This window comes from Polyodon spathula, chromosome 10 (genome assembly GCF_017654505.1).
Source record: "Polyodon spathula isolate WHYD16114869_AA chromosome 10, ASM1765450v1, whole genome shotgun sequence".
NCBI classification, from domain to species: Eukaryota; Metazoa; Chordata; class Actinopteri; order Acipenseriformes; family Polyodontidae; genus Polyodon; species Polyodon spathula.
In genome coordinates, this window is record NC_054543.1 from 2,770,450 (window position 1) to 2,783,897 (window position 13,448).

General features: G+C 40.5%; 1 protein-coding gene across 2 annotated transcripts in view; it reads left to right on the plus strand.

Moving 5' to 3' along the window:
• LOC121321718 (E3 ubiquitin-protein ligase NEURL1-like) overlaps positions 1 to 13,448 on the plus strand; it is a 68,051-nt gene that overhangs the window by 29,292 nt on the left and 25,311 nt on the right. For both annotated transcript variants that reach the window (XM_041260800.1, XM_041260801.1), the window contains exons 2-3: positions 4,388 to 4,629; positions 5,053 to 5,374. In XM_041260800.1, coding sequence (XP_041116734.1) covers positions 4,388 to 4,629; positions 5,053 to 5,374 — 564 coding nt within the window. The remainder of the gene's footprint in view (positions 1 to 4,387; positions 4,630 to 5,052; positions 5,375 to 13,448) is intronic.

Sequence of the window (13,448 nt, forward strand, 5' to 3'; positions counted from 1 at the left end):
ACATAGTTGGCAGTTACAATAAGCAGCTTCTTCAGAACTTTTGAATTGTGGAAAATATACATAGGGTCCCAAGTTAGACAAAAACTCCTTAATGAATGGATGCTTGCTGTTAACAGTCATTAGCGCAGTGGTAGAAGTTCTCATACTTTAAAATGCAAGGGAATGTGTGTTTTCACTCTCAATTAATTTGCTATAAATCAAGATCTCTTCATTAATCCAGGCTCCTCTGTCATTGATCTTGCATAATGTTCACATCAGGAAAATAATAATAGAAGAAAAATGAAAAAGATAGGATGGAAAATGGCACATCAGAAACGATGGGGAGCTCTGCCAGAATGTGACACAACATGTATTCAGTCTTAAAGATTGATTATTAATGTTGGACTAACCGTAGACAAATTATGAGCAGAACGATGTTTAAAATGATTAACAACAGATGAGCACTTCATTATGAAAACTGAAATACATGGGTGGCCTTGTCAGATACCTTGAAAAATAAGTTTGTGTGCAGAAAAGTAGAATACAATTGACATCTATGTGTGGTGGAATGAAAAGGGTCTTCTGGAAGGTATGGGAGCTTTCTTTGTCGCAAAGCTTGATTCATCCTATGCGGATTTTGTTGCTATGCTGTCCTGTGTGAAGGTGTGTGACTGTAAACATTACATATCCTTGAATAGGAGAGTCATACTGGTATAAAAATACAAGAATAAAGAGGAGTATAGCAGCTGGACTGCAGTGTGCCATGCTAAACATATGCTTGATACTGATAAGCAAATATAATGTGTTTAGCTCCAGCTTAAAGAAATGTGGGTAATAAAAAAGTAAAAGAGGATATGCGGGTAATAAAATGTGCACAGCCAAGGGGCTGATAATGAATGGGTGGGTCACCACTTGCCTGCTGGATGGGGTGTTATCAGTCTTAATGTTGGGATTGCAACACGTTTCCACTGTAAATTCTAAGCATATCAGTTATGGTTATAGTTGTTTGCTAAGTTGCCTAAGCAGTACTGTGCGAGGCATCTGTAAGCCTAATGTGTGTGTGGTTCCCTGCCACCACAGGCCACCTCCTTCATCTTGATAAATGGCAGCTGCTTAGCTAGTTTGTTGTTTGGAGATAAAAACCCAAAGCTGTTCTTTTTACTGCTACTATTGTATATGTTTCATTACAATCATGAAAAAAAAAACACCGATATTATCCCTGGGCACTTGTCTTTATGTTAAGAAAGGTTTGTTTTGGTAACAGCACAGAGGTAATATGCAAATTGCACACATTTCATATAATTATCAAACTGGCCGATTATTTTATTAATTTCCTTATTGTAGATAACCTTGGAACTGCCCAACTAAGACAAAACCGTACATAGGTTTGTAAAGCATAAAGCCTATGTCTTAGTTCCCTAATATCTAATTTCCAATGGGGTCCTGCTCGTTTCCCACTATTTGTATCTGTGCTATAAGTTGCTCAAGGTCACACAATGACTGAGATAAGATATGAACCCAAGCCCTCACAGAGCTTGATCCTCTTAGCTCTAACTGCTGAGGCTGCTCATAGTTACACCTTAGGGAGATAGACTTGCACAGACATAGTCAGTTCTTTACTCGTACAGGATCTGTTGTTGTCTGGAATCCCAAAACGTATACTACCAGGCTGAAGCCTTACCTGCGGGTTTCTGAACTAATTTCACTGTACCTTGATGCATCATGACTGATATTGTATACTGTAGTACTGGTAATAAAGGTTCTTATTAGGCCAATACAGATTTTCTTTATTGTCCTAGGTGAGATGAGGAAAGTGTGTTTAAAATGCAAGTACTATCTCTCTATTTCACTGTCTGTATTCTTTTTAAAACATGCTATCTGTCCTGAAGGGCTGTTACGTTTGTATGCTCATTTTCTGGTTTTGAATGTCTGTTTTCCAGACTTGTAAATTCATCCAATTTGGACAGATAAAATCCACATCTTAGCAGCGAGACCTTTCACTTACTGTACACCCATAATATGCTAGCTTTTCAAATGAAACATATGAATTAAAGAGAAATGCGTGAGCGACTCTCAAACAGGTCAGAAAAAATGTGGTTTGGAGAGTTTCTATGAAAAAGGAGTCTAAAAAAAAAGGCTGCGAGCAGAAAACTATTAGCTGACATTTTAAAAGGAGGGATGGGAAAGGCTACAGGGACTCACCAAGTCAGCACCTGGCCTCGGAGCTTGGGAACAGAGCTATGGGGCTGGGAGTGTAACCCTTCTTTTTATATACCACGTTTGGGAAGCATAGCCAGTGGTGGCACATCAGTGGCTACTTGCATTAACCAATGAGAAGGCACAAATTGTGCATGCTAATCTCACTGACAGCCGGGAGCTTGATTGACAAATTGCTAGACACAAGCTATTAGGAAAGTTTTTATCATTTCCACCAAAGTGAAGTGATTGGATCGCAATGACCGCCAGCGGCTCTTGACGCCACTGTTTAAACTCTGGTTTAAAGGAGAAGCACTCGCAGCATGGCCTACTCATCCTCTGTGGTTAATGTGCCAGTGCAGGCCTCAGTTAGACCTCAGGAAGGGAGTGAGTGTCAGGCCTCCCCTCCCCCACTGCTCAACCATACAGACGTTCAGAGCAGCAAGCAGAAGCCTGGCTCTTTGGCTGTGCAGTCAGATATAAAATAACAAGCTGGCACAGAACCGGAAGGATCTGGTGTAAAATCTATTTAATGAATGGAAGGTCCCTAGTTTATTATTATTATTACCCATGGTTTTGAGCTTCCTGGTACATTTAAGCATAAAATTAGTTACACTGTAATGTTTTGTTTTCTTTGTTTTGTTTTTTTCCAGATATGCTGTAAAATTATGGAACCACTTACTTTTGAGATATGTAAATCTTGGCACATTAATAATACTCTCTGATACATGTATTGTTCAAATTCTGGGATGAAGATAATTAAAAGTAACAAGTATGTGTGCAGGTTGAAAACATCAGCAGTGAACATGGTTTCAGAATAAATATTAACTCAGTTGCCAGCCTTTCTGAGAGAGCCATGTGATTATTCTGTTCTGTTCACATCACCAATTCTCTGATACCAAAGTCAGTCAAACAGTTACAATAAGTTACTTCTGTTCATTAAACAGTCTGAGGGCATTCCTCCAGTGCTAAGCTATTAAGGCAAAGCTTTCTGCTCTATTCTCTTAGCATCTGAGACCCGACTATGCAGTATCCCTGTGTTCTTACTCTGAAATCATTGAGAATGTTGCACTGCTGATTGTCAGAGCAGACAGACAAACATCTGATTCTTGGATAGATTTCAGCTAGTGATTGAACTCTATAAAAGGAATTTGGCATTGTACATGTTTGGCTATTTTTAACATCTGTAATGCCAGAAAGCTAGCTTTTATAACAACCATAAGTTTTTTTTTTTTTCCACTGTATAATAGAACATAATTCCTCTTAAGAGAGTTCTGGCTATAATTCCATTGTCATACATTTAGCTTTAGTTTTAATATGAAAAATAATCAAAATAAAACACCTTGGATATATGTGGTTGTTAGAAATGTATATGACTACTGTCTAACTTGAAGGCAGAAACTTTTATGTCGAGGAGAGCAGAGTAGAAGAACAGCACTTGTACCCATGGTTAGGGAAGCATTGAAGATCTCACTACTTCAAACATTGCTGAACAAATAATTGCAGCCACCTATTACACTCCCTATACTGTACTGTAGCTTACACTTGCCCCTTTACTCACCCATTTAGAGCCATGCCTGTTGAGAGCAGATGAGAGCGGCAGGAGGATAAGCACTTTCCAGATTTGAGTCTTGGCGGTTATTCATTGTCTGTGTTTTGCTTTAACTTTAAACTCAGAGATGCTGAAAAAGAATGGAAAGCCCCAGCAAGTCCTTATGAATGATGTGAAAGTTGGACACTTTGTGTCTCCATCCCTCTTCCATCCAGCTGTAAAACACTGAAAGATCAATTGGGGTATTTTATCTTAGGACATTGGGGCAGTAATACACTGAAACTTGCTTTTTTTTTTTAACTCACTTGTCTCAGGCCTGTCCAAGTCAAGGTCACCTTACCTTTTTATGAATTAATTTGACTTATGTTGCTTAAAACTTCCCCATATAGCTTTTCGTCTAAATGCTGTACATTTTCCTGTCACCAGAAGGTCAGGTCAGGTTCATGTTAGTTAAGTTTGCTCCATACTAAACTATACATTTGAAGGTTCTTTCATAACTTGCTGGAATGGTAATGGGCAGGAAATTAACCATCCACTGTGTTCAGTTAATTCAACAGAACACCAACTTGGACTTAAATTAGGAAGACTTGGATTTAAGCTCTCCAAAAAGGCCTGATTCTAGCTTTTGATGCAACAATCTGCTCCTCCGTTTCCTTCCAGATTCCCTTGGTGGGTCATTCCCAGCCACCTCGCACCGATGTCATCACAAGCCCAAGCGCTGCCCACCGGTCCAGCAGCGCGGGGGGTTCCCTGTCAGCCCTCTGCTCTTCCACCCCAACGCCAAGGGCTCGCAGATCACCATGGACCTGTCCCTGAAGACTGTCAAGAGGCAGGCAAGCTTCTGTAATGCCATCACCTTCAGCAACCGGCCCGTGGTGCTTTATGAGCAGGTCAGACTCAAGGTATGTCAAGGTTTCATTAACAACAATCATACCTGTAAAATCCTATTGTCTGTGTACCTGTCTGTTGTGCATAGTGAGGACACATAGGCTCCTGCTGCAGGTGACATTGCAATAAAACGAAAGCTTCCAAACAGTGGAGCCAATGAATTATACAAAATAATCCATATGAAAGTGGAAACAGAACCCTGGTATTTTTAAAGTACTTCAAGATAAAAAAATAAATAAAAAAAAATCATGTTGATGCAGTGTTTCAGTTTCTTGGCTATGAAATAGCCACAATTCACAAAAGTAATACTTTCCATATGATTTCTGTGGTTGCAGAGAAATGATCTGAACCACAAGACACTGAGCGGGTGCTAAAAGTACAGCTTCCATGAACAGCCCTGTTCTGTTACGCATGCTTTTGTCTTTACCTTCTCGCAGATCACCAAGAAGCAATGCTGCTGGAGCGGGGCTTTGCGACTGGGATTCACTGCCAAGGACCCATCTCGGATTAACCCGGGCACTCTTCCTAAGTACGCCTGCCCAGACCTGGTGTCCCAGAGTGGCTTCTGGGCCAAGGCCCTGCCTGAGGAGTTTGCCAACGAGGGCAATGTCATTGCCTTCTGGGTGGACAAGAAGGGCCGGGTTTTCTACCGGGTCAACGACTCCAGTCCCATGCTCTTCTTCAGCGGAGTCCGGACCACCGATCCACTCTGGGCGCTAATAGATGTATATGGGCTGACTCGAGGGGTGCAGCTGCTTGGTAAGTAGGACAGACAATAGATCACAACTATGGGAACACAGGGTTTTAATAACCCTCTTTATTTGTTTATTTATTCTAATTTAATTTGATTTACATATAGCTTGCAAATGCAATTACATTTAAGGGGGTTGTTTTATTATGAAATTGGTGACAACAATAGGATGCTGAAGTTGATAACAAAATTATCTGAAGTAATCTCCTTTATATTGCAGTAAGAGGGTAGATAATTGCATGGATACTGTGACATTTACTATACATAGTGCTGAATGCTTTAAAAAAAACTGCTTGCTTTTTTTGTGTCACAGTTGTCGAGAATCCCAATCTGTCCGAAAAACTTGGAAGCAGTAGCTACACTGACAGATGAGCACGGGAAAAAATGTGTTTGCTCATAACAAAGCAAAAATAGGGTGCTGTGTGTACAGTGTAAACTGCTGCGTTCAGGGCAAAGCAAAGCCAGGTCAGGCCTTACATTTAGTTGTAACTCATGGAAATAATTGAATTTGCTTTGATCACAAACACTAAGATATGGTCTTTTACACAGATAGGACTTCTTAATGAGAAACTCTCAGTAATCTACACAGGGAATGCTGGCTGTGATGACGATATGGAGGCAGTGCCTCTCAGTAATCTACACAGGGAATGCTGGCTGTGATGACGATATGGAGGCAGTGCCTCTCAGTAATCTGCACAGGGAATGCTGGCTGTGATGACGATATGGAGGCAGTGCCTCTCCGTAATTTACACAGGGAATGCTGGCTATGATGACAATATGGAGGCAGTGCCTCTCAGTAATCTACACAGGGAATGCTGGCTGTGATGATGATATGAAGGCAGTGCCTCTCAGTAATCTACACAGGGAATGCTGGCTGTGATGACGATATGGAGGCAGTGCCTCTCAGTAATCTACACAGGGAATGCTGGCTGTGATGACGATATGGAGGCAGTGCCTCTCAGTAATCTACACAGGGAATGCTGGCTGTGATGACGATATGGAGGCAGTGCCTCTCAGTAATCTACACAGGGAATGCTGGCTGTGATGACGATATGGAGGCAGTGCCTCTCAGTAATCTACACAGGGAATGCTGGCTGTGATGACGATATGGAGGCAGTGCCTCTCAGTAATCTACACAGGGAATGCTGGCTGTGATGACGATATGGAGGCAGTGCCTCTCAGTAATCTACACAGGGAATGCTGGCTGTGATGACGATATGGAGGCAGTGCCTCTCAGTAATCTACACAGGGAATGCTGGCTGTGATGACGATATGGAGGCAGTGCCTCTCAGTAATCTACACAGGGAATGCTGGCTGTGATGACGATATGGAGGCAGTGCCTCTCAGTAATCTACACAGGGAATGCTGGCTGTGATGACGATATGGAGGCAGTGCCTCTCAGTAATCTACACAGGGAATGCTGGCTATGATGACGATATGGAGGCAGTGCCTCTCAGTAATCTACACAGGGAATGCTGGCTGTGATGATGATATGAAGGCAGTGCCTCTCAGTAATCTACACAGGGAATGCTGGCTGTGATGACGATATGGAGGCAGTGCCTCTCAGTAATCTACACAGGGAATGCTGGCTGTGATGACGATATGGAGGCAGTGCCTCTCAGTAATCTACACAGGGAATGCTGGCTGTGATGACGATATGGAGGCAGTGCCTCTCAGTAATCTACACAGGGAATGCTGGCTTGATGCGATATGAAGGCAGTGCCTCTTGGTAATCTACACAGGGTTAAGCTGGGAAAAAGTACTGAAGCTTTCCTTAGCAACCTGCTTTGGCAAGAAGCTAAATACACGGCATGCTTCTCGATGTGCCTCTGTAATCTACACAAATGACTCTCAGTAATCTACACAGGGAATAATGGCATTATGATGATTTGCAAGTTCCACGTAAGTTCCACGTTTAAGGCAGAAAATTGGAACCATATGGAGGCAGCCATCCAATTTTAAGGGAAGCTGCACTTAAACATCCCTTCTTCTGTCCTGGCTAGCAATTATGTTTGATCTTAAACAGTAAGATGACATATGAGGCAGTGCCTCTCAGCACAGGGAATATGACGATATGGAGGCAGTGCCTCTCAGTAATCCACAGGGAATGCTGGCATGACGATATGGAGGCAGTGCCTCTCAGTAATCTACACAGGGAATGCTGGCTATGATGAAGATATGGAGGCAGTAGCCTCTCAGCAATAATACACAGGGAATGCTGGCTTTGAAATGGAGGCAGTGCCTCTCAGTATTACACAGTCAATGCTGGCTGATTTGGAGGCAGTGATCTCTTTACACAGGGAATGCTGGCTTGATGACGATATGAGGCAGTGCCTCTCAGTAATCTACACAGGGAATGCTGGCTATGATAATATGGAGGCAGTGCCTCTCATTATGGAGGCAGTGCCTCTCAGTAATCTCAGGGAAATGCAGTGCATATTGTTGGCATTGTTTTGGAGTGTTTCAGCTTTCCTTAATTCTTCAGCAAGAAGCTAAATACAATGCATGCTTCTTCAACTTGAAATGACCAAAGATAATCGCATCGGATTTTGCAAGTTCCACGTTTAAGGCAGAAAATTGGAACCATATACCGCAGTATCCAATTTTAAGAGAGCTGCACTTAAACATCCCTTCTTCTGTCCTGGCTAGCAATTATGTTTGATATAAACAGTAAGAACATATGAAAGGATTCAGCACAGGAATATACAATTAGACAGTAGCCCTTCAGCAATAATAACATCTTTTAAATGATTAGGATATTTGTCAATGAGCTTTTGCATGATTCTTTCTGATTTTTGACCATTGGTCAATGCAGCATTGTTCTAATTCATTCAAATTCCAAGGATTTCTCTTGCGTACAGCCTTCTTCAACTCATACCAAAGATTCTCTATCGGATTTAGATTGAGACTTTGACTAGGCCATTCCAGAACCTTGATTTTATTCTTCTTTAGCCATTCCGAAGTAGATTTTGATGTGTGCGTTGGATTGTTGTCGTGTTGGAATGTCCAGTTGTGCTTTAAACTAAGTTTTGTAGCAGAGGGTTTCAGGTGATTGGTCAGTATCTTTTGGTATGCTGGGTAATCCAGTTTACCATGTATTGTAACTAAATATCCTGTGCCATTAGAGGAGAAACAGCCCCATAGAAAGATATTACCACCTCCATGCTCGACAGTAGGTATGGTGTTCTTTTCTTTGTACACCTCACCAGCCTTTCTCCAAACGTAACAACTATTAGCCTGACCAAATAGCTTGACTTTTGTTTAATCACTCCACAAAACCTTTGACCAGAACTCACATCATTCAAATGTGGTTTTGCAAACTTTAAGCAATTGCCCTTGTGATGTTTTCCTAAAAGTGGCTTTTTCCTTGGCCTGCGACCATTGAGACCTATGGTTGAAATGGAATATATATTATATACATAATACTGTGCACTTAACTGTATATACCTGGCAGTAAAACTGTTGTATTGTGTCACATGCAATACACTGGGCAATTAGTAGCCTTTTAAATGTACTAGAGAAATAAACTAAACTTGTCACAAAATGTCACAAAAAGAAAGGCTTTGATAAAATCATTTTGCTTTGTTTAATAACAATTTATCGAGGCTCACCTTGGTTTAGCCTGCCATATAGCAAGAGGCTGTATGTATCCTTATGCAAGTTTACCACAGTATTTTTGTCTGCCATTTTTACAATGCCCATGGTTATACTATGCATTTTCCTTAGTTTGATTGTTTTGTCATGTTTATTAATATGGTTTACTATACCTCATAGTTCTTTACAACGCTTCCGTACTCTATGCTTGACCATTCTTTATCTATGTTTTATCACAGTTTGCTATGCTTTTACTATTTAAAACTTGTATAAGGGTATCTTCTCTTCAGCTGTGTAACCCTTGGGGTAGATGTACTAAGATGGGCCAGTCGCAGCCCAAACATACCGCAATTTGCATTTTCGTTGCGACAATTCACAAAGTATACATTTTGTTGTATATACTTAGAGAAAGATGTTAATGATAAGAGCCGCAATATACTAATTTAAATATTTGTTGCTTCTTCTTAGCGAGATCTCTAGCATACATTGTTCAAATAAATAGCGTCAGTTGAGTTGTGGTTTGCTGCAGCAGAGAGTGCCCGAAGGATAACGTCTATACATGAAAGGGATCTAAAGAATCAAAATAACATATACATAGATAATAGCCTAGATATTTAACACACAATAGATCATGGTCCTATGCAGATGCTCAGAATGAGCTGGAGGGGTTAGTGGCACATGTGTGCAGTCTATTGCTCCCAACACGCTGAGAAAACCAGAAATATAGGAATTTGGTTTCAAGGCTTGTAAGTACACCCTGACTTTAGTGAAAATGAGGTATGCAAAAATGCATTGAACACAGCTGGCACACAAGAGAAAAATGTGCTTTCAAAAGTTCTGAACAAATTGATGCAATTGTAAGTGTCGCAATTTTCGGCAGCTTTAGTACATCTCATTGTAATGTCTGTGAATCACCGTTTGCACTGCCTCTGCCCCTTTTTGCGAATTTATGCAGGAACACCCATAATTACATATTCATCTAAGGTTGAAGTACAAAGAAAAACTGCTGCCACAAAGCATTCCCTAAAAAGTCGCTATCAGCACTGTGCTTGTTTAACACATTTCACCCTAGACTTCAGACTCGTTTGCAACTGGTTTGCGACTGTTGTGACAGGCACAACACTTCAGTACATCTACCCCTTAGTGTTTACCAGGATCGGATATCATAAAATAAACTGCACTGTAGGTGTATGTTTGTGTGTGTGTGAGTTGCATATGATTGGGAATTTCTGCCAGGGAATTTCAAGAATAAAACTGTCACAGGGATTTAATCACAGAATCCCACCTCTGTCGAGGGAAGCATTGTTGTAGTCTCTTTCAGTAATGTAGTAAGAGTCACATGTCTGTACATAGCTTCACTTAACCTCATTTCAAGCTGTGCCAGTGGCTTCTCCCATATCTCTCGAGGGATATGTTGTGTGCAACTCATGAGGTGCTGAGTTTAACTATCTAAAGGTCGCTGCCCTTGCAGGCTGAAGTGGCAACACACAGTGTTTTGTTTCTAGAATGGCTATTAGAAAATATAGATGAATGCTTGCAACATTGCAAAACAACTCAAATGTTCATCTAATAAAATATGAGGGAAATACATAGAGTGCTGCAGCATGTATGACAGGCAGGGTAAGGGTGCTACACTGTTACTCTCTTTCTCTCTGTTAGGCTGTTTCTATAGCTGCTAACAGTAAATATATGCATAGTGTAAGTGTTTTGATAGCAGATACAGCTCTGGTTTAATCAATACCTCAGCCAGTTACAGCCACATCTAATTATTACAAACATGCAGGCTTAAAAGTGATTGGTACTGTTATTCAACAGATTCCTGGGTCACCAGTTTGCCATAGTGCTTTAACATTTATACAGTACAGTGTGTGAATGTTTTCCAAAGAGACCCTGCCCTGACTTTGATGGACTATAACTGCAGTTAATGTGCATGCAATTGAAAGCAGTCACTGCAGTTAGACTGCAGTTTTACTGTATTGTAATTATAGAATAAAGTATTACAGCTGCTGGTATACAGTAGTAGTATAATGCCATTGTTATACTGATGACAGTAACAGCGTTTTCAAGTTGGTGCATGCATGTTTTATGTTGGTTTAGCCTTTCCTACCATTGCACTGTTTTGAAGTAAAAAAGAGGGTTGCTTTCTATCTAGCTTATTTGCAGAGTTAGCAAACCTGATTACGAATGTTGGAGGTGCATCTTCATTACAACTTCAAGTAGTATGTCATTTTGTGACAAGTCCTGCTGTAGTGTAAATCAGGTTAAACACCACACACTGGTAGGTTCCAAAATTCCATTGAATATTACTGCAATATATTTTCATGTGCATGTTACGTCATGCAGTTGTTTTGCCATGTTTGCTTCATTCTAATCAGAGCTAATGCCTGTCGGTTTGTTTCAGACCATGCTGCCAAACCTGATCTACTCTTTCATGCACCTGTAATGATCTCCCATAAACAACCCCCAGCTCAGCCTTCTCTTCCTATTTGCATCAAAGCTCTATAAGCCTTGCTTGGTACAATGTGACTGTATTACCGTACTGATTTGCCTAATGCAATCTTAGTTCTGGTCCTCCTGTCGTTTTGCTTTAGCTCTGCTATGCTCGGTAGCATTCCTTTCACTGTAGATTTCCCCTTTCCCATTTTCATTTGTGTTGAAAATGCCTTTGGTTAAGTTATATTTCACTGGTAAAGGGTCTTGCTATGTGATTTAGGAGTAAAATCTAAATTAAATTAGCCAGGCCTATTTTACAGTACAGTGGGGAAAAGGTCCAATGTTGGCTACAATCTGAAACAAACTTACTCTGACTAAATTGCCATTTTCAATGCTTTGTTTAGACTAAGATAATATCAGTCACCAGATTCAGCTAGTTGCCTGTTTTAAGGAAGCACAGGCAAACACAAACATAAAAAGGAATACATGGATTTGAACCAGTGGCCTTGAACATTATTATATGTATTATGCTTATCATGGTGCTATCTGTTAAATCTTAGGATCCAGCTTCTGTTGCTGGAATCCATTCCATTGAGATGGGATTGCGGTCCGCAGCACTTAGTATTTTCCACCCACACATGAAAGACAGAGACTGATTCATTTATGTTTTGCTGTATTGAAGTTTGTGTCAGTTTCCAGCAGTAGATGTCTCAGGGCGCTTTGCATTCTCCTAAGGGTGGCCCCTGAATGTGGTTTCATATGCTCTTCGGTGACAGAGGTTGTAGTCGATGATTGCATCTTCTTTTCTCCTTTCCTCTCGGGGTGGATTAAGCCTGCATCGATGGCAGTATCCTCTTGTAAGCAAATCTCATTACGTTAAAAGCGGCTGGGATTAAGGTGAAGCCGGGGCTGGTGCTGCTGGTGAAGTATAGACAGAGAAACGAGCTCCCGTTATATAAAAGGGATCACTAAATGAATCTGAGCTAAATTAAAATGTCCCTAGAGATTGAAAGGCAACAGTGCAACAGAGCAATTAAACAGTCATTAAATCACTGCTTGCGCTTTGTCACATGTTGCAAATGACAATGTTTTGCAGCTTAGTTTTTTTCTAGAATGACGCTTAGTGGTCTTAAGGGTGCTAGTTTTAGACAGGAATTTTCCACAAAAACAACAACAACAACAAGCAGAACAGAATGGGTTTGTTTGCATTGATATTACAGTGGTTTGCTATTGCTATTTTTAATTCACAAGCCAAAACATAAAAATAAAAAAATAAACATCTGAAGGGCAGTAAAAGCTCATTAAAAACATGTTTTGATATCAGTTCATAATATTTATATTATTTATATAGATATTTTTTGCTTTTAAGTTCTGCTTACCTAGCTCCCTAAATGTGAAATGTGCCCATATATTTATATTCACATCATGTTTGTACTATGACCAAAAGGAGATTTATTTTCTTAAATCAGTGTTTTCAGTTTTCATTCCTTTTTTGTCAGTGCTCTTTACTGGCAGTTTCTACTGTTTATTTATAAAGCAAATACAAATGATTGTGGAATGTAGTTTCCTGTAGGTGTAACAGTTTTTCTACATGGACATGTTTTCATGTAAATGTCATAGTGGAGCAAGGACTGATGGATGAGAGGCTGTGGAGTTGGGCCTTTGTTTATGTCTTTCTGGAGATCAGCTTGGAGACAGCTTTGTCTTGAAAATGCGTCAGTTCAGCTGTGGTGCTGTCAATTATGGCGCTAAAGAATTTCATGTAAGGGAATGTAAACATGCCAAAAGAATATAAAACATATGTTCCCAATCAAGGGTATGGCTATGAATCGATGAAACCAGGCTGAGATAGATAGATAGATAGATAGATATAGCCACCTGTTTGACAATGTCACTATGTCTCTGGAAGGTTAAGAGTATGTTGCTGTAAAAGCTTAGCAAGACTACAGCAGTGTACAGGAGAGATAGGGAGTATATCTGCTGTAACTACAAAGGCAACGATGTTATTGCATGACTGTGTGCAGTCTTTCATTTCTCAGTCACTCCCGATAAAGC